General features: G+C 42.0%; 1 protein-coding gene across 4 annotated transcripts in view; it reads right to left on the bottom strand.

The window, feature by feature from the left end:
- Positions 1-1,324: 1,324 nt before the first annotated feature.
- The window catches only part of AKNAD1 (AKNA domain containing 1), a 31,625-nt gene continuing 10,880 nt past the window's right edge, over positions 1,325-22,069 (bottom strand). For 3 of the 4 annotated variants that reach the window (XM_078854068.1, XM_073356820.2, XM_078854067.1), the window contains exons 8-16: positions 21,361-21,529; positions 20,428-20,600; positions 19,851-19,953; positions 19,109-19,215; positions 18,369-18,472; positions 14,687-14,809; positions 11,667-11,751; positions 10,681-10,828; positions 1,325-3,447 (exon numbers count right to left, since the gene is read on the bottom strand). In XM_078854068.1, the coding sequence (XP_078710194.1) occupies positions 3,295-3,447; positions 10,681-10,828; positions 11,667-11,751; positions 14,687-14,809; positions 18,369-18,472; positions 19,109-19,215; positions 19,851-19,953; positions 20,428-20,600; positions 21,361-21,529 (1,165 nt within the window). In that variant the 3' untranslated portion in view covers positions 1,325-3,294. Of the gene's footprint in view, positions 3,448-10,680; positions 10,829-11,666; positions 11,752-13,445; positions 13,533-14,489; positions 14,601-14,686; positions 14,810-17,524; positions 17,638-18,105; positions 18,251-18,368; positions 18,473-19,108; positions 19,216-19,850; positions 19,954-20,427; positions 20,601-21,360; positions 21,530-22,069 lie in introns of all 4 variants that reach the window. The other variant, XM_073356822.2, reaches the window with a different exon arrangement.

Below are 22,069 nucleotides of genomic sequence, written 5' to 3'. Positions count from 1 at the left end.
AAAAAAAAAAAAACACACAAAAAAACTCGCATATAAACCATAAACTGTTAGTGGCTCACTCCAAAGGCAAAGTAGGGGGTGTAAAACTTACATGAATTGTGACCATCTCCCTATCTTATGGGACATGGAATCATGGGACTGCAAGGGACCTGGAGAAGTCAGTCCAGTGCCCTGCACTCAGGACAGGACTAAGTATTATCCAGACCATTCCTGACAGGTGTTTGTCTAACCTGCTCTTAAAAATCTCCAGTGACTAGGCAATTTATTCCAGTGCTTAATCACCCAGACAGGAAGTTTTTCCTAATGTCCAACCTAAACCTCTTTTGATCCAATTTTAAGCCCATTGCTTCTTGTCCTATCCTCAGAGGTTAAGGAGAACAATTCTCCCTCCTCCTTGTAACACCTTTTATATGCTTGAAAACTGTTTTCATGTCCCCTCTGTCTTCTCTTTTCCAGACTAAACACAATTTTTTTCAATCTTCCCTCATAGGTCATGTTTTTTAGACCTTTAATTACTTTTCTTCTCTGGACTTTCTCCAGTTTGTCCACATCTTTCCTGAAACATCACCCAGAACTGGACATAATACTCTAGTTGAGGCCTAATCAGCACAGAGAAGAGCATAAGAATTACTACTTGTGTCTTGCTTGCAAAACTCCTTCTAATACATCCCATAATGATGTTAGTTTTACTTGGCAACAGTGTTACTCTGACTCATATTTAGCTTGTGGTCCACTATGACCCCCAGATCCCTTTCTGCAGTACTCCTTTCTAGGCAGTTATTTCCCATTTTGTATGTGTGCAACTGATTGTGATTGTTCCTTCCTAAGTGGACTATGCATTTGTCCTTATTGAATTTTGTCCTATTTACTTCAGGCCATTTCTCCAGTCTGTCCAGATCGTTTTGAATTTTAATCCTATCCTCCAAAACACTTGCAACACATCCCAACTTGGTATCGTCCACAAACTTTAAGTATACTCTACTCTCTATGCTGTTATCTAAATAATTGATGAAGATACTGATGTTGATGAACAGAACCAGATCCAAAACTGATCCCTGCAGGACCCCATGCATTATGCCCTTCCAGCATGACTGAACTACTGATAACTACTCTCTGGGAAAGGTTTTCCAACCAGTTTTGCACTTACCTTACAGTAGTTCAATCTATGTTGCATTTCCCTAGTTTGTGTATGAGAAGGTCATGTAAGGCTGTATTAAAAGCTTTACTAAAGGTAAGATATATTACGTCTACCATTTTCCCCCCATCCACAAAGGCTTGTTACCCTGTCAAAGAAAGCTATCGCGTTGGTTTGATGCAATTTGTTTTTGACAATCCATGCTGTTACTTATCACCTTATTATCTTTTCGGATATAGAAGTTAAGATGACTGGTCTGTAATTCCCTTTTTATAGATTCGCACTATATTTGCCCTTTTCCAGTCTTCTGAAATCTCTCCTGTCTTCTATGACTTTTCAAAGATAATCACAAATGGCTCAGGTATCTCCTCTGTCTGTTCCTTGAGTATTCTAGGATGTGTTTCATCAGGCCCTGGTGACCTGAAGACATCTAATTTGTCTTTTTAACTTGTTCTTTCCCTATTTTAGCCTCTGATCCTGCCTCATATTCACTGTTAGACATCCAATTGCCACCAACCTTCTTGGTGAAAATCAAAACAAAGCAATCATTAAGCACCTCTGCCATTTCCACATTTTCTGTTATTTTTCCTCCTTCATTGAGTAACAGGCCTACCCTGTCCTTGATCTTTCTCTTGCTTCAAATGTATTTGTAGAATGTTTTCTTGTTACCCTTTGTCTCTAGCTAGTTTGATTTTGTTTTGTCCCTTGACCTTTCTATTTTTTTCCCTACATACTTGTTTGTTTATATTCATGCTTTGTAATTTGACATAGTTTCCACTTTTTGTAGGATTCTCTTTTGATTTAATTGAAGATCTCCTGGTTAAGCCAAGGTGTTCTCTTGCCATACTTCCTATCTTTCCTATGCAGTGGGACAGTTTGCTCTTGTGCCCTTAATAATGTCTCTTTGAAAAACTGTTAAGTGTCTTCAATTGTTTTTCCCCTTAGACTTGCTTCCCAGGGGATCTTACCTACCAACTCCCTGAGTTTGCTCAAGTCTACCTTCTTGAAATCCATTGTCTTTATTTTGCTGTTCTCCCTCCTACCACTCCTTAGAATCATGAACTCTACCACTTCATGATCACTTTGACCCAACCTGCCTTCTACTTTCAAATTCTCAACTAGTTTCTATTTGTCAAAATCAAATCTAGACACGGTATAGATCAACATTGTTCAGACATCTAACCCACCCCTAGACGGGGAAAAGTAAGAGCAATCTTCTTCCAAGTATTACTCAGTATACTTGACCTTTGTTTCTTTTAACTATGGTCACAATCTTTGAGGCCAGTTATGAGACCCCTTCCCCTTTACCCATGAATATTTGGGAGTTAACTTCACACAGTAGGGAGACTATATTTTGTTATTAAAAAGAATGCTAGTAGTATCTTTGTGTGATTAGTCCTTAATCGCCAAGCTTCATGCACTAAATCACTCTCACTGCATTTCAGAATACATATACAATCAGTTTACTAGTGACAAATTTCTGTACAGGCATAGGAGAAGCTTATCCCCTTTGTAATTTTTTTATTCATAATGCTGAAATAGCTGAAGATTTGTATTTGCTGTTTTATGAAAGCTAAATCCAACAGATACTAATGTCACTGTACAGATACTGACATTTTGGAATATAAACAGGAGTGATGAAAGAGCATTTATTGAGACACACAAAAGCGGATGCTTAACAATACAGCCTATTCTTTGTCAATTTTTGAAGGACATATTCAATGTCACAGCTAAAACTCATTTTTAAAAGATTATCCAGAAACAAAGGGTTTGTTATTTCCCTCTGTGATGTTCAGTAACAAGCAGGATACAGAGCTGGGCTGTGATACTGCTGAGAACACACTGATGAATGAGATGTTCTCCTCCTGGCCCCAAATTACACATGTTAGAAACTACAGCTAAGCTTGGTTACCTAGAGCAATTCTATAAAGAACTACCATTATTGAAGGCTGAGGGAAGTCAGCTCTATGGCCATTCTTCACTAACAGATGTGACAGCTTTCAAGGGCTCTTGGTTTATAAACCTGGCACTCTGTTTTTCTGCTCTTAACCTGTTGCTAATACCACACAGAAGGGCAGCTGCTCTCCTAACTTTTGTACTATTTGTTAATCCAATTTTTCACAACTCAGAGTTCTGTCTCTACATTTCAGCTGACAAATTCAAATGTTTGAAACAGGCCAGCTAAAACACTGCTTAGTTCGATGAGTTTTGACTTTAGCTAGATCTTCTGCAATTACTTGTACCATTCGTTCTGTAGTTTCCTTCAAACTGGTTGCAGTCTGTAGTGCATGATCCAAAGTAGAGTTTAAAATCTGTTAGGCATAAAACAGTCAAATTGTAGGATACTTACTATCTACTTTATCCGATAATACACAGGCTTAAAGATAAATGTTCCCAAACACAAAAAAACAGAAGGGGAAGGAATGTTCAATCTGGGATCTATGTAACCTTTTCAACAAGTCTACCTTATAGTATTTGGAAAAGTGCTGCAGGTAGGGTTTTGGGTTGTTTTGGCAGGGCAGGTGCTTGTATTCTTCTGTGTGCAGCCTATTCAATGGCCACATATAAAGCTGTGTACGTAAGAAATCTATGCAGAGTTGGGGAGGAGGATGTGTACTGGAGCGTACCAGGTCTGCTATATGTCATTCTCTTCTACAAGTACAAAGAAACTCTTTTAGCATAGAGAAGGGTGGCCCTCAGCCATTAATCAAAATAAGGGGAAGAAATAGCAGAAAGGGCTAATGTAGCCTGCTGATGCAATGGGTGCACTATACTAAACTGAGGGGACACCAACCACCCACAGCATCACCCTCTGCCCCAGTCTCCAGGGGGGTGGGAGGTGGCTGGAGAGCTTGCGCCACAGCAACAGCTCCTGGCCCGCAGGACCAGACCTGAGTGTGCTGCGACCCCACATGCCACGACCCCACGTGCCACGTTGCAACACCCAGAGAGGGGAGCCGGGCAGAGTTCCACGCAACAGGAATTGCCACTATGGAGTAAGCTTGTTCTATAATCCACCACCGTGCCTCCCCTCAGCCCTGGACTTGGAGAAGCGTACGTCTGGTTGTTTTTGGATATTTGGTTTCATGATTTCTGTGTCTGCAAATGCACTCATGAATCCGCACTAAAGCCACCCGAAGTAATGCACACAATCTTAATTGTAGTAAACATTAAATGTTTGAGAATGAATCTATTTCCTGCTGTTGGTTAAAAAAGTATGGTATGATACACCCACAAATAAGACATTGAGCATATCTAAAATAATACTTTAGGTAGTCGTGCAGTAAAAAGGTTAGCAAAGTATATCCTCAAATGACATTTTTAAAGTCTGAAACATCAATTATATTTTGCCAATAAATCTTGATGAAATAAATTCCTCAACTGAACCATAATGAAACTGCTTGTCCATGAGTGGGGATCCTTTTCTCCTCTGATAGGAACTGGAAGAAAAGGATTGGGGGGGCTGTGAGCTATTTTCGAAGGAATAGGGACCTAGTTAAGCATCTGGGCAGTAAGAGAGCTCTCTGAGGAACAGGAAAAAGAAGCAACAACCTGAGGGCTTGTGGGTATCAGGCTCAAGAAGAAAGCCCGATGACAGCCTGACAGCGAGAGCAAGCTGGAGGTAGCAGCTTAGGACTTGACTGTGAAAAGCTGAGTAGGAACACAAGCTATTGATAACAGGGAACCAGCAGTACCCTGTAGTTAAGAAGTGTGATGCAACTGCATGTACAGACAATAGACAGGACAACAGACAGGGGTCCTGAATGAGATCCGACAACAACACAACTGAATTCTGGCACCAGGAAAGGGGTGGACTGGAAGGACTAGGACTGAGAAGCCCCTCAGGTTACTCTGACGCTGGAGTCCCGTGGTGGACTGCCACAGGGCTGAGTTAGCTAATACTTTATATTTTTTAACTGTTTAAGCCATTGCACCCATGGGATTTCCACACTTCCATAGTGCTAGCCCTAAAGTATCCTTTTCCCACTGCATTAGTGTGGCATTTAGGAGCCACCTAGGACTACAGTCTGGTGCATGAAGTGCCTAGAGTGTGACTGCTTCTTAGCTTGTGGTATGTAAAGCGTAACAGCCCAAACTTTAGCCCCAGATCTCTGCCCCAGCTTTAGCCCCTTTACTCTGTAAAAGGACCCCTAAAATCCCTGTATCCACCCAAGGGAGGATTCGATTCCCCCAGTGCAGGTGCTGTAGGCAATAGCCATAAGACTGCCTTCCAAGGATCCTCTCCCAAGTTCTGGTGTAAGGGGCATACAGCAGGAGGGAGAGGTGTGTTGAGGGAGAAGCTCTAGATATAGCACTGTGGAGGTTCTGGGAATCCCAGGGAGACTGCTGTAGTATAGACAGGCCTCCAGGGCTGTCTAAATTACACCATAGGCAACAAAGCAGCCCCAGATCAGGAAAGTGTCTACCTCCTGTCTATCTAAGCTGCAAGTTCTGTACTGTGGATTTTAGAGGCATAGCACAGAATCTCACTCCAGATCTCTAAGAGTGACTGATGTATCTCAACTTCCTCACTGGCACCCTGCAGCTGGGTCAATGACAATACTTATGCCTTGTGCTGAAGTTTATTTAGGGATATATTGGTTTTATTGGAGTAAAATGGAACCTACTATTCTTCTTTGAGTGCTTGTTCATGTCCATTCCAACCAGGTGTGTGCGCACCACGTGCACACCAGCCAGAAGATTTTTCCCTTAGTAGAGTCCGTAGGGTCAGCCTGGCCGCCCCCTGGAGTCGTGCCAACCCCCCACCCCTCAGTTCCTTCTTACCACCAGTGGCGGCTAGCTGGAACATTGCTCACTGTTGCTTGCAAGTGCTTTGGCAGGGTCCCCTGTAGTTAATTGTACAATAGTGTAAATAGTTAGTTAGAAATAGTTCTTGGAGTAGTTTAGTTTTGTTTGGGGGGTTCCCCTCCCAACAATGTCTTCCCCGCCTCTGGGGTATGCCCGGATCCCCAGGGTTCAAATTCTGTGAGGACTGTGCAAGTTTATGCCCAAGAGTGACCCACACTTCTTGTGTGCGATGCCTCGGGGAGAGTCACCAAAAGGACACATGCAGGATCTGCAAGAGTTTTTGACCTAGGACCATCAAAGACCGGGAGCAGAGACTTAAGATCCTGCTGATGGAAGCAGCACTGCGACCCCATTCTGACCCCGGATCCGCAGAACCCACGCTGAATACTTCATCGTCAGTCCGCAGTGCTCCGGCGCCGACGGTGTGCGAACCAGCACCAAACAAGGACCCTAAGGACCCTACTTTGTCCCTTCTAAGGGATATGAACATTTATATACCCACCCATCCCCCGACTCACTGGTGGTTGATGCGGCCAATCAGTGGGAGCTTCCAGGGCCCCTCCCCTAAGAATAGGGAGGTGAAAAGACTTGACCTGTTCAGCAGGAAGGTCTATTCTACTGGGGAACTACAGCTCCGCATCGCGAACCAACAGGCCATCGTGAGCAGATATGCACACAACACCTGCGCTGCGATAGCCAAGTTTGTGGAGCTCCTGCCACAGGACTCTCGCACTGAGTTCTCTGCATTAGTGGAGGAGAGAAAGCTGGTCTCCCGAGCTTCCCTACAGGCGGCATTGGACACAGCAGATGCAGCCTCACATATGACCACCACGGGGGTTGTATGAGAAGGGGCTCCTGGTTGCAGGTCTCTGATCTGGCCCACGAGATCCAGCAAACAATCTGGACCTCCCCTTCGAGGGTCCGGCCCTCTTTTCCAACAAAACGCATAAGAGACTCCATAGTCTGAAGGATTCAAGGGTCACCCTAAGATCTTTGGGGCTCCATACACCAGCCACCCAGTTTAGGCATTTCCGGCCACAGCCTCCCTCCACATTCTGCCAACCCCAGAACCACCAAGATGCTCCTCACAGGAGGAATAGGAACGGTAGGAGGTGGCAGCACCCCTCCTCGGGGCAGAGCTCTGGCCAGCCCAAGCCTCCACCCAGCCCCTGAATCCCTTTTAAAGGTGCGGTCGAGGATGGCACACCAGTACCACAACTGGATCCAACCCCTCTTACCTTCTCGTCCCATCTATCCCCTTTCTACCATGCTTGGTCCCATATCACCTCGGACCGCTGGGTGCTCCGCACGGTAGAGAGGGGATACTCCATCCAATTCTGGGCCCTCCCACCCTTCCACCCCCCTTCCCTGTCCCTCTTCAGAAACCCCTCTCACGAGCAACTTCTAATACAGGAAGTTCACACCCTTCTGTTGGTAGTGGCAGTGGAAGAAGTTCCTCAGGAGCAAAGGGGCAAGGGCTTCTACTCCCAGTATTTCCTAATACTGAAAGCCAAGGGTGGCCTCAAACCCATCCTGGACCTGTGGGAGCTCAACAAGTTTGTCAAGAAACTCAGGTTCCGCATGGTCTCCTTGACCTCCATTATCCCTTCATTGGATCCAGGAGACTGGTATGCCGCCCTCGACTTGAAGGACGTGTATTTTCACATAGCAATAGTTCCACCTCACAGATGATACCTCAGGTTTATGGTGAACAACAGCCACTATCAGTTTACTGTTCTCCCTTGTGGCCTGTCAGCAGCACCTCATGTTTTCACCAATTGCATGGCAGTCATCGTGGCGTTCCTGCGCAAGCGGCAGATACAGATTTTCCCGTACCTCGATGACTGGCTGATCAAAGGCCACTCCAGATCTCAAGTGGAGGAGCAGGTCGGCTTCATAAGAAGGACCTTCCTCAAACTAGGTCTCCTTCTCAACGAGGCCAAATCCACACTGTCCCCAGTGCAGAGGATACAGTTTATAGGCGCAGCGCTAGACTCGACTCAATCCAGGGTGTACCTCCCAGAAGCTAGGTTTCAGTCTCTGGGGGACATCATACAAGGCCTCAGACAGTTCCCTACGACCACAGCAAGAAACTGCCTGAAACTGCTGGGGCATATGGCCGCTTGTACCTATGTAGTACAGCATATCAGACTCAGACTTCGCCCACTCCAGTCATGGCTAGCATCGGTTTATTGACTGGCTTGAGACACTTTGGACAGCATTGTAACCCTGCCCTGCCCAATATTAGACTCCTTCCTGTGGTAGCTTGACCCACAGGTAGTTTGTGCAGGAGTGCCCTTCACCAGCCCCCAGCCAGTCCTCTCGTTAGTGACAGATGCCTCGGATCTGGGATTGGAAACACATTTGGGAGACCTCAGGACACAAAGTCTCTGGTCTCAGGCGGACCTAGCTCAGCATATCAGCATTGGAGAACTGAGAGTGGTGCGCCTGGAGTGCCAGGTTTTCAGAGCCCACATATCAGGCAGATGTGTATCAGTCTTTACGGACAACACCACGGCAATGTTTTATATCAACAAACGGGGGTGCACATTCCTCTCCCCTGTGCCAGGAAGCCCTCATGCTGTGGGACTTCTGTGTGGAGCACTCGATACACATGCAGGCATCATACCGCCCTGGGATACCGAATGAGCTGGCGGACCGTCTCAGTCGATTTTTTCATGGCCACGAGTGGTCCCTCTGGCTGGATATAGTGAGCTCAAATTTTCCATCTCTGGGGCTTTCCCCAAATAGACCTGTTAGCCACGTGCAGCAATAGGAAGTGTCAACTATTTTGCTCCTTTCTGAATCACAGCCCGGGTTCCATCATGGATGTGTTCCTTCTTCCATGAGGGGGCCGTCTGCTTTACGCATTCCCACCAGTCCTGTTGGTCCACGAGGTGCTCCTCAAGAGCCACAGGGACCGAGCCCTAATCATATTGATAGCTCCGGCCTGGCTATGCCAGCACTGGTTCACATCACTCCTAGAAATGTCCGTGGAGACTCCGGTCACCCTAACGCTTGTCCTGGACCTGATCACGCAGGATCACGGCCGCCTCCGGCACCCGAACCTTGAGTCGCTCACAGCATGGATGCTCCATGGCTAAATGCCGTGGAACTGTTCTGTTCCGATCAAGTCAGACAAGTTCTCCTTGGCAGCAGAAAGCCCTCCACAAGAGCACTGTACCTTGCCAAGAGGAAGAGGTTCTCTCTCTGGTTGGAGCAGCACCATCAGTCACCGACGCTTGCCTCGGTGCCATTTATACTGGACTACCTCCTCCATCTTAAACAATAGGCTCTGTCTATGTCGTCAATAAGGGTTCACTTGGCCGCCATCTCCGCATTCCATCAGGGCGCAGATGGCCACTAGTCTTTGCGAACCCTGAGGTTAGCCATTTTCTTAAAGGTCTTGATAGACTCTACCCGCAAACACGACAGCCTATCCCTGCTTGGGACCTTAATCTGGTCCTTTCCAGACTTACGGTCCACCATTAGAGCCACTGGCAACGTGCTCCCTGCTTTATCTTTCATACAAGGTGGCATTTCTGGTGGTGATAACCTTAGCTAGGAGGGTGTTAGAGCTCAGGGCCCCCTTACACGGTATTCCATAAGGACAAGGTTCAGTTCAGGCCTCACCCGGCTTTTCTCCCTAAGGTTGTCTCCCAGTTTCACATCAACCAGGACAACTTCCTCCCAGTGTTCTATCCTAAGCCACATTCCTGCCGTAGGAAGCAGAGGCTTCACTCATTGGATGTCCGCAGAGCGATGGCCTTCTATATAGAGAATTAAGCCGTTCCGAAAGTCCGTCCAGTTATTCGTAGCAGCGACAGACAGGATGAAAGGTCTCCCTATATCATCCCAACCCATCTCGTCGTGGATCACGTGCATTCGGGAGTGCGAAGGTGCCCGCTCCGCCAATCACCACACACTCCACCAGAGTTCAGGCCTCCTCAGCAGGTCCCCTGGCGCAGGTCCCCACTCAGGAAATCTGCAGAGTGGCAACGTGGTCCTCAATTCACACTTTTATGTCGCACTATGTGATCACGCAACAGGCCAGAGACAATGTGGCCTTCGGAAGAGCCATACTCCAATCAGTGGATGACTCCAACCCCACCTCCTGAACTCTGGCTTGCAAGTCACCTGATTGGAATGGACATGAACAAGCACTTGAAGAAGAAAAAATGGGTACTCACCTTCTCATAACTGTTGTTCTTCGAGATGTGTTGTTCATGTACATTCCAATACCTGCCCTCCTACCCCTCTGTCGGAACAGCCAGCAAGAAGGAACTGAGGAGGTGGGGAGGTTGGCAAGGCGCTATATTGGGTGCCATGAAGACGCGACTCCAGGGAGTGCCCAGGCCGACCCTATGGATGCTACTAAGGGAAAAATCTTCTGGCTGGTGTGCACAAAACGCGCACACACCTGATTGAATGTACATGAACGCCACATCTTGAAGAACAACAGTTACGAGAAGGTGAGTAACCGTTTTTTTACCAAAGAAAAAAAAAAGTTAAGAATAAGCCAGTTTCAACATGACAAGTTAATAAATAATACACTTTCCTATTTAAAAGCCAACAAGACACCTTTAGCACCCCAGAAGGCACTGAACGCAAGACAAGTTGGATTATAATCATTAGCATTTATAGGTGAGATTTTCAAAAGTGCTACTGAAAGTCAGTGGGACTTGTTGCTCCTGAGTCACTTAGGCATTTTTTAAAATCACACTCTAAATTCTTACCTTTGTGTCAGTATCACTGATGTGTTTGTTTCTAATATTGATCATTGATTTACTTCCATAAACCTTCCTGCTGGCTAGGTATTGAGGTGAAAAGATAATTGTATCATGCATCCTTGAGTAGCAGGTTTTGGGAGCCTCTAAATTGTCTCTAGAAGATAATACATAAAATATACACAAAAACATTTTATAGTTACAAAACAAACAAAACGTATTTAAACAATGTGTATTCAATGTCTATTACTTTTTAGCATCCTTGCATCATAATTTCAGTAGAGTTCTTCATTTGTTTAATCATAAAATGCAACTGCATAGTTAGTGTTACATTTATAACATACATCTTATAGTCACAGACAGACAAACCTTCAGGGAAGGGGCAGGGAATCTGGCATCACTGAATTATCCTCATTAGAATTTTCAGCACTGCCTGCTCTGGAAGCAGGAGAGAAGCCCCAAAAGGTTTTCATTTATTTAATTTCTTTGCCAATCTTCCCTACCTCCCCACACATTGTCAACACTATAATTAAGAATCTGTCCTACTTCATATTCTCCAGATATAATTTAATGTTAGTAACAAGCAAAAATAGGAAAAGACATTTCTGAGATGGATAAACAGTACTGCAATATCATTATTCCTACAGACAACGTGGCTGTCACTACCAGGCTTGTTATCTGGAATGATAATGACACATTTAGTTAATGAAAAGAGACCTCTTGGGTGGATACTATACTAAAAGAATTAGCAAATTTTCTAGTTCTTCCATGTAATTGAAAAGTTTCAGAAAAAAATCTAGTTAAATCTGTTCAAGTTTGCATTTACATTATATATTTTACTTTCATTAGTGACCACTATTCTAATATATAGTACATATTGCACAGGTATGGAGTTGTGCCACTTATGACAATAGTGAATTTGGCCCACACTATATATCTTCAATAGTCACATCTTCTGTGGTACTAATTTATATAAAGCTACGGGTAACACTTACTTGTCAGAAAGTCTGTATACAAATGGATCTGGCTGCTTACTTGTAAAAACACTATCGGCGGCAATTCTTTTCTTCTGTGAAGAAGCTGAAATTTTGGAGGCCATAATTAGAGTAAACAAAATAACACAAATATATAGAAAACTATACTTTCTTATATTTAGCACCAATGACAGAATAGGCTGTTTTTTACAAGTGTGTGCACTCAGTTACCCTGGCTAACTGCAGTAATGGAACAGACAAATTAGGCATGGAATTACGTGCACACAACGGTAAAAGATCAGAGCCAGTTGTCTGTTTTCAGGTATGTTACCAGAGAGCATCATACAGTCTTGACGCTGTACCTCTTTCACCCCTATGAATTGCAGTTAAATACTAATTGTTCATCAATACAAAGTGGATTTTAACAGTTTACTATTCCACAGCCTTGGCTCTTAGAATCCTTGTGTGACCTGACATTTGCTAACTCAGCAGCTCCAGCCAATGGAATCCCTGCAAAAACGTCTCCAATGGAAATGCCCACTCTAGTTCTAATTTTCATTAGAAAAATACCAACAAAAATATCCAAAAGATGTATTTCTTTACTAAATCAATTTAATAATTAAACCCAACATTCTTTAAACATGCACTGTGTTGCCAACTCGCATGATTTTATCATGTCTTTATCATGACTGCTGTTTGGCTTAAAGCCCCAGTTGCAGAAGTTTTTTGAATACGTGAGAATCTCAGATTTCATTTAAAAAATTACCTTTCTAGCCCTTATAATTGTGGAGAAAGGAATGAAATTGTGGCCTAAGTGCACCCAAAATGCTTCAAAATGAGAAGAATTCAAAATTGTATATTTTTTTAAAATCTTAAGCTTTTTGTGGGGGCCTGACTCATAATTTTTAAATATTTGAGGCTGGAAAAACTGCATGCAAATGCATCAACATAATCTATAGGAATAAGCCCTGTAGGGCATGATGGTTCAAAAAAACTGATATGAGAAGGATAATAAATCCCGAAAAGGCAAAAGACAAAGGAGGAGGAGGAACACAGTAAAAAGATTAAATGAAATTGAAGTAAATGGCAGGGAAAGAAGGGGTAAAGGTGAAATATCTTGATCTGCCTCTCATCTTTTTTCCTTGCCCCCTCTCCTGTACCGAACATATTTCATTCATCTCTTCCACCTTTTATTATGTGTGCTATGTATAAGCTGTGGAAGTCAAGCCACTTTCTTTAACAGCTCCCCTCTCCCATGCTCTGTACAGACATTTAAGAGGTCCCCTAAATATCAAACAGGAAAATGGAAAGGAGCACCCATATTTTAGTTATAAATAAGTTAATAATGTTCTGAGGCACCCACTAACTGGAAGTCAAGACAGAAAGAGAAAACAGTCCTAGATTGTTCCTGGGGATCACTGTGCCATTCTTTTCCAATGTACTATGCAATTCCAAAGTGCATTTCATTGGTGCTCTATGTACATAGTTTGTGAAGCACTTTAGAATCCTGAATTAGGATAAAAAATAGCCCAGCCCTAGATGCATTTCTCGAATTCCCTGAGTACAATGTTTGCTTCTCATATAATCATTCCAGCAGTGTTTCAAAATGCTGGGCTCTCTTCCTTGTCCTTTCCTCTTTAGCCAAATCCATTTCTTGATCAGATCAGACTTCAGTTTGTTATTGTACATTTCATTATACTATCTATACAACATGTCTTTAAAAAGTTTGCACATGATCTATAAGGCACAACTGCAAAATATTTTTAACATAATTAAGACCGACAGTCTGGGATCATTTACCAATATTATTCTTGTCAGATTCCCTGCTGCATTTGTTTCTTTGACAACTAGTGCAGAAATTTATATTCCAATCCCTGTATTGTAAGGCTGTTGAGAGAACATACTGTAATGACAACTTAGCATTATCATAATAAATGCATTAATAGGATGTAGACTTACATAACACTTTACATTTCCAACCAACATGTAGAAACATTAGCTAATTTATATTCACTCTGGCCCTGTAAAACAGATAACTAACCTCATTTCCACTGTACAGATGGGGAAACTGAGGCAGAGATTTAAGAGACTTCAAAGGTTGCCGCGGGTGCTGGACATTTCTGAAAACCAGGCTCTCATTGACTTGCTGAAGTTAACACAAGTCAGTGGCAGAGGTAGCATAAGAACTGAGGAATTCCTGTTCATTGCTCTAGACCAGGGGTCGGCAACCATTCAGAAGTGCTGTGCCGAGTCTTCATTTATTCATCCTAATTTAAGGTTTCGCGTGCCAGTAATACATTTTAATGTGTTTAGAAGGTCTCTTTCTATAAGTCTATGATATATAACTAAACTATTGTTGTATGTAAAGTAAATAAGGTTTTTAAAATGTTTAAGAAGCTTTATTTAAAATTAAATTAAAATGCAGAGCCCCCCGGATCTGTGGCCAGGACCTGGGCAGTGTGAGTGCCACTGAAAATCAGCTCACATGCCACCGTTCACACGCGTGCCATAGGTTGCCTACCCCTGCTCTAGACCATACTGCCTGGGGGGCCAACAGCAAATGACAGCTGGTATAGGGTGGTGCCTGTGACCGGCATTTTGAAGACGTTGGTGGAAAACTGGAAATGTTATCGCTCCCACCAAGTGAAAAATAGATAGTTCCACTGTGGTTGTGGAAGAGCTGAGGTGAGGCTAGAGTTGGGTTACTGCTCCTTATGTAGCTTTGGAACTAAATATTTAGTTCTTCTTCGAGTGCTGGTCCCTATGTGTATTCCACTCACAGATTTGTGCCATGTAAAGCTTAGCTTGTGGTTTGTAACCTTTTTGGCAGCACACTATACTCACGAGTTGAACTGAGGTTTTTATTTCTACATAAGGTGCAGGACTGAACAAATTCTTTATAATTCCCAAGTTTAAACCAATCTCTGTTTCGCCTATTGCACCTCCAGCTGAGACCTGCAAACAAGTGATATAGGTAAAATATTACACTGCAGACAACATTTCCACACAAACATGTTTTAGGAGCTATGAAACCACTATACCTTTGCTTTGTTCTTTTAATCCGGCTCTATGTGTTTTATAATTTTTAGTCCTGTGTTCCAGAAATTCATCACTGTGTGACTCATGAAAGGAATCACAGAATGAGATGTCTTCTGAATCACTGCCTAAAAAAAATTGTATCAAAGAGGTCTTACATAAATATTACAGCTCATAAGCTGGGTGCTGCAGCTTTATATCTAGGTACCCACATGGCTTCCAGCACTCTAGGATCTGAGTGCCTCACAAACATTAATGAATTTCTCCTCACAACATCCCTGTGATGCAGAGAAGTATTATCATCTCCATTTTACAGATGGGGAACTGAGGTACAGAGAGATGCAGTGACTTGCACAAAGTCACACAGGAGGCCTGTGTCGAAGCTAGGAACTGAACTCAGATCTCACCAGTGTCAGGCCTGTGCCTTTACACAAGACAAGCCTCCCTTGCCTAAGGTTGGACCCTGCCTCTCCAAAACCAGTGGAAACCAAGGGGACCACAAAAGAGAGTTGTCAAGGTTCCTTCCCCACTCTGAACTGTAGGGTACAGATGTGGGGACCTGCATGAAAGACCCCCTAAGCCTATTTTTTACCAGCTTAGGTTAAAAACTTCCCCAAGGTACAAACTTTGCCTTGCCCTTGAACAGTATGCTGCCACCACCAAGCGTTGTAAACAAAGAACAGGGAAAGAGACCACTTGGAGATGTCCCCCCCCAAAATATCTCCCAAGCCCTACACCCCCTTTCCTGGGGAAGGCTTGATAATAATATCCCCACCAATTGGTACAGATGAACACAGACCCAAACCCTTGGATCTTAAGAACAATGAAAAATCAATCAGGCTCTTAAAAGAAGAATTTTATTTAAAGAAAAGGTTAAAGAATCACCTCTGTAAAATCAGGATGGTAAATACTTTACAGGTAATCAGATTCAAAACATAAGAGAATCCCTCTAGGCAAAACCTTAAGTTACAAAAAGACACAAAAACAGGAATATACATTCCCTCCAGCATAGCTTATTTTACAAGCCATTAAACAAAAGAAAATCTAATGCATTTTCTAGCTAAAAGAAAAGGAGTACTTGTGGCACCTTAGAGACTAACAAATTTATTTGAGCATAAGCTTTCGTGAGCTACAGCTCACTTCATCGGATGCATACAGTGGAAAATACAGAGGGGAGATTTATATACATAGAGAACATGAAACAATCAATGGGTGTTACCATACACACTGTAAGGAGAGTGATCACTTAAGGTGAGCTATTACCAGCAGGAGAGCGGGGGGGGCAGGAAGGAAACCTTTTGTAGTGATAATCAAGCTCACAAAAGCTTATGCTCAAATAAATTGGTTAGTCTCTAAGGTGCCACAAGTACTCCTTTTATTTTTGTGAGTACAGACTAACATGGCTGCTACTCTGAAACCTGTTATTTTCTAGCTAGATTACTTACTAACTTTACAGGAATTGTAAGGCTTGCATTCCTGATCTGTTCCTGGCAAAATCATCACACAGACAGACAGAACCCTTTGTTCCCCCCCCTCCAGATTTGAAAGTATCTTGTCCCCTAATTGGTCATTTTGGGTCAGGTGACAGCTAGGTTACCTTAGCTTCCTAACCCTTTACAGGTGAAAGGGTTTTGCCTCTGGCCAGGAGGGATTTTATAGCACTGTATACAGAAAGGTGGTTATCCTTCCCTTTATTTATGACAAGAGTAGAGGAGAGTGTTGAGTGTGCCACTCATATAACGCCTTGTACTAGCTGATCCATATAACAGCACTGGTAACAGAGTTAAAGTACCAGTTACCAATGTGTGTCTAAATGGAAAGGCATCATAGAGAAAAGAGGAGCAAAAGGCATCCCAGAACTCAGGTGGGACAACAAGCCCATATACTCTGATCATAGAATCATAGAATATCAGGGTTGGAAGGGACCTCAGGGGGTCATCTAGTCCAACCCCCTGTTCAAAGCAGGACCAATCCCCAATTTTTGCCCCGAACCCTAAATGGCCCCCTCAAGGATTGAACTCACAACCCTGGGTTTAGCAGGCCAGTGCTCAAACCACTGAGCTATCCCTCCCCTAATCTGAAATCAAAGCCAGAAACAGCTCATGCCTTCCAATTCACACATGGAGTACACCCACCTTCACAGTACCATCCTCGACCCAAGACAGTGCAGTGGGAAGGTGTGGAGTCAGGGTTGGCTGGAAGAAAGACTGCCTGTTGTCATTCCTCTGCCCCCAGAAAAGTTAACTGAACTTCTGAGGGACCTGGGAGTTGCCCTGCCCAATGGGGCAGGGGACATCCTTGGCAGTGTGACTCCATTGGAATGCGGCTATTAAGGAGTTGGGGAGGCCACAAGGGGTGTATGAAGGATCCATGAGGTTTAAGATGGCATTTCCACCCTCCTTCCCATCAGCAGAATGATGGGGAATAATCTCTACAAGGGATGCCAGGCAGATATTTTCTCATAAAAATCTCCACTTATTTTGATGGGGGAGGAAATAATCTGGCCCAGAAATTTTGAAACACTTTATGGGCCAACTTTTCAAACTACCCTCAAAGATATGCTGAAATTGGGAGTGCACTAGTTAGCATATACAAATTCCTGCACATGCATGAGCAAAATGGAATTTTGTACACATCAGTGCCCTTCTACACATGGAAGTGTCATGGGTGCTTTTTTGAAAGCCTGTTTGAAAATGGGATCCTAGTAGCTTAGCCAGTAAAGTTTGATAGAAGTCCATTAAAATCTTCATACTCTGCAGGTGTTGTGAGATGACATCAAATTACTACAAGGACTCAGTAGTAGTTAAATATAGTTCTGGCCACTGTAGACAATCTCTACTTACAAAGGTTAGTGCCTGACAAATCTAGCGCCACTGCTTTTTCTTGAATGAAGACTGAATACTGTCCACATTTTGACTTTTCACTATCAGTTTTTCTGTCCTCTGTGTTTTTATTTCTATGTGTTAAAAAAAAAATAGTACAAGATCTGAATTAAATGTTACCAATTGTATGAAAAGTTTTTGAGCATATTAATACCTATGCTATTAATGTTGCCAAATTATTAATTCAGAAAAAATAGATTTATTCATAATATGAAATATATCCATACTAAATGGTCTAATCTTGGGGAAAAATCATATTACACCTTGAATTATAGTATGGATCATGGCATTAAGACCCTGATTCAGCAGAGCACTTAAACACGTGTTTAAAGTTAAGCCTGTGAGTAACCCCACCTCTATTCAGCAAAGCACTTAAGAAATTTTAGGTGTGTGTATTTATATATATGTGCACACATGAACACAGACAGGCACAAAGGTTTGAAAGAGACAGTTACTCTAATAACACCCTCTGGACTATTTTTGAAGTTTGTTAATGTTTTGTGTTGTTTTAGAGCTTAGGGTGATAGTCAGCACATGCTCACCTATTGACAGAACAGGAACAAAGTTCTTTGTTTGCATTTTTTGACCAGTCTATTTTCCATTTGGGATATAGAGCATCATCATGTGCATTTGAACAGTTTTCTACCCTTCCACAAAAACAATGATCTGATGGATGTGCTAAATTGCCTAAAATGATCGGGGGGGGGGGGGGGGGGGAAAGAAAGAATTGGAAAGTGGGTGAGTTTTACCAGAGTTATGAAATGATACAAATTATTGAATAAAAGCATTTTCCTCTTGCTCCTACCTTGCTCTTGCCGCACATTTAGATTAATAATTTTGTGTTCCAAATTGCACATATTGTAAGGCTTGGTTTTGGGTGGAGATGTCATTTGCCAGAAGTTTAAATTCCTGAATAAACAAGACAGCATACAGAAGTATTGATGTGACAAAAGTAAGTAAAACAACCAAACTTAATGCTGAACGTCTACACAAATGTATCTTTTTGACTTGTATTTGTCACTGTTCAGCCAAGTCCCTTTTTTAATCTGGATGTTGGATTTTGTCTCCAATATTTTTAATATGATTGTAGAACTAATTTATTACTTAACTTTTAGTTACCAGGGGTGAAAATTCACTTCCGTGCAGAAGGCCAACACAAGACCTATGCTCTACTTGAGCCCTCAAAATAATGTGTAAGTGGAACTTAAGAGATTTAGAAGGCCTTGTGCTGGTCCTCTGGATAGGGTTGTATTTCACTGAGTGAAATGCTGTCATTGAAGTCACAGGGAGTTTTGCCATTTTTTAGTGGGGTCAGGATTTCATCCTGTGTGATTTATTGTCTGTGTAAAATGTAAAGACACAATAATCGTTTCCAACCAGATCTTCCCATGTTCAAAAACAACCAGCTTTACTTTGAGTTGAGCCTACCACAATGTATTAAATTTCAGACATCGTCAAACAGCAAAACTTGTATCCATGAATGCATACACTCATTTTGGCTGTTTACAAATATTTTTAATCAGCCAAAATACATAAAGCACTTACCCTTTTGGGTTTTCTTGATCAGCGTTAAATTTTTGACTTAATATAAGCTGCCTGTGGGATTCCAGGCCTCCAGACCCATTGTCTGCCTCAGGTGGAAGGAAGCACTGCTGTACCACAAACCAGAACGTAATTTATACATTTATTCACATTACCGTGTATTTCTCAAGAAATACAGTGTGAGCAACACAAATATTTGGATATAATTTTTCTATGGTTTTGACAATGCTTTTTCTTGCTTTATCATCCACTCACAATTCTAGGCTATGTAAAATGGACTGCACAGAGACTGCACATTATCCCCATTCATTATCCCCATTCTATAGATAAGAAAAGTGAGACACAGAGGTGAAATGACTTTGTTAGTGTAGGTTTCAGTGGATCTGGCATGGATTCATGTTTTTTTCCTCACTTCCTAAACAAGCACAAATGATACTATTTAAAATCCAATAGTCGCCTGTGCAACTTCTTCCAGAACAGTTCCCCTCAGAATCAAAGCACATTATGAATGTTTCACAAGTTTTGACAGCAACATTCCTAAACCTGAATCATCTTACTTGGCATTTGTGCAGCAGTGTTCTGATGTACTGTAGTACCTCAACAATGACAACGGTTGAGTTGCTTTGTTGTGCAAATTTAACATTGGGACAGTAGAATATAATCTCATATAAATTATCCCATTGGATAAAATAAACAAAAACGCTCATCCAAAAAATGTAATTATGTATGAAAATAGACCTTGTACCATTACATCTGAAGAGTGCTTATTTGCTAGCAGTCCTGCTTTTTCCAGGGGCTCCATTCCTTTTACATAGACAGATGCATCTCTTTTTTGTAATCCCAATTGGCTAAGGGAAAAAAATATTTTTATTTTAAAATACTGTTTTTTCGAACACATTTAAAACACTGTTTTTTAGCAAGATGATCATCATATGATTCTCCAACAGGGCAGGACTCAACAGAGATATAACTCACAGAAATACTAATACTCTGCTGAGTCACCAAAAAATGGAATAGGTAGTGATTTTGGATATTGACATACCTTCAACCTGTTTTTAAAAAAATTACTGAAGGGAATAATTGTGCACTGGCAGGATGGTTGGATTAGGTCTCCCAATATGTCTTTTCCATCTTGAATATCAATGGTGACAATCGAGGCCATGCAGTGGCGTGATCTAACACTCAGCCAAATTAATGAGATTCTTTTGACTTCAGCGGACATTTGATCATATATGCTCAATAAATGTCTTCATATTTAGTAAGCAATTATAAATCTATTTTAGTAAATGACTTCAATACCTATCACAAAGTTCAACACTTACATTTCAGGAAAAGGATCACAATTGTCATCTTGTAAAGAAAGCTGACTGTTTTTCTTTGGGACCACATCAATAGCATGACTTCTCTTATCTCCCTCGGTCCTTTCATTATTATGAAAATTCACTTCAGTAGCAGACCTTTCTGGAGGATCACTAATGCTTGAAACCACAGGGCTCTGTACAAAGTAACCATATTATAGATAGCATAAAGACACTTACAATAGATTATCATTTACTGTATTCCCTAAAAATCTTGCCTCCTGCAACCCAAGATTTCCTGAATATCTATGCAATTCAGGATTCAAAGGAGGACTCATCAGAATTCATATGGTACGTCAAACAATTAGTACAGTTAGAAAGCATTTAGCAATCTATTGCTTGGTCACATGTACAACAGTGGGAAACCACCAATTTCCATTTTGCAAGCATATGATCCAGGACTTAACATTACCACTTCCACCAGCTTTCTGTGACACACAAGAATTTGATCCTTTGAGCCAAACTGTGATTTTTATGAATCTCACTGAAGCAGAAAGTAACCATTTTAATAATTTTTTTCTATTAAATGACAGTGATTCACTTGCAAAAACTGCTTTTCAATTTTTGCATAGATTAGAATATTTTGATTTTCTGAATACAAATGTTATTTTTTTTCCACTGAGACTGGGAATCTTTTCCCCCAACACAGCTGTAGTCATATATTTAGGTTTTGATCAACATGGCTAATGAGATATCTTAAAGTTTAAATTCAGGAATAAAATATATTACTTTCTTGAATTAACATTCTGCATTGTAGCAAGAAATTTACACTTAGAAACATAAGGGCAAATTCTCCTCTTGGGTATACTTGCACAACCCTATTTTAATTAATGGGGTTTGCATCAGTGTAACTGAAAGAAGAATTTGGTCTGTAGATTATAGAATTTGATGAGTTACCTCACGAAGATGAGAACAAGATGAACACGCAGATTCACATGGAGTGAGCGAAGGAGACGTAGGAAATGTTGTAAATGAAGATGGACATGGACTATATATATTGTCATCAATTTTCTCTTTGACATCTTCAAGTAGCATACCAAGCCTAAATATTTCCCCCTCCACCTTTCTAAATCCAAATACAAAACACAGAGTTATATAATCAGCCTTTTAATAAACTTTTGGCTTTTTGTATCTCACTGCAGTATCAAAGTTGCAGCACTGTCCAAAAATAAAACAATACCATTACAAAATTAAATAGATTAAATGAAACCACAGTTACCTGCTTGAATCTACAAAAAGGGAAATAAGGACAATGCGGGGAATTATAAACCAGTCAGCTTAACTTCAATAACCGGAAATATAATAGAGCAAATAATTAAGCAATTGGCAAACACCTAGAAGATAATAGGGTGATAACTAACAGTCAGCATGGATTTGTCAAGACCAAATTGTGTCAAACCAACTTAATAGCTTTCTTTGACAGGGTAACAGGCCTCGTGGACGGGGTGAAGTGGTAGATGTAGTATATCTTGACTTTACTAAGGCTTTTCATACAATCTCGCATGACCTTCTCTTAAACCAGTGGCCCCCAAATTATGGGGCACGCCCCTCGGGGGGAGGGGGAGAGGAATGTTTGGGGGGGTGCACTCCCCATGGAAAGCAGGGA

Source organism: Lepidochelys kempii, chromosome 8, assembly GCF_965140285.1.
Source record: "Lepidochelys kempii isolate rLepKem1 chromosome 8, rLepKem1.hap1, whole genome shotgun sequence".
NCBI lineage: Eukaryota > Metazoa > Chordata > Testudines > Cheloniidae > Lepidochelys > Lepidochelys kempii.
The sequence above is the reverse complement of the archived record's forward strand: the minus strand, read 5'-3'. Positions and strand labels throughout refer to the sequence as shown.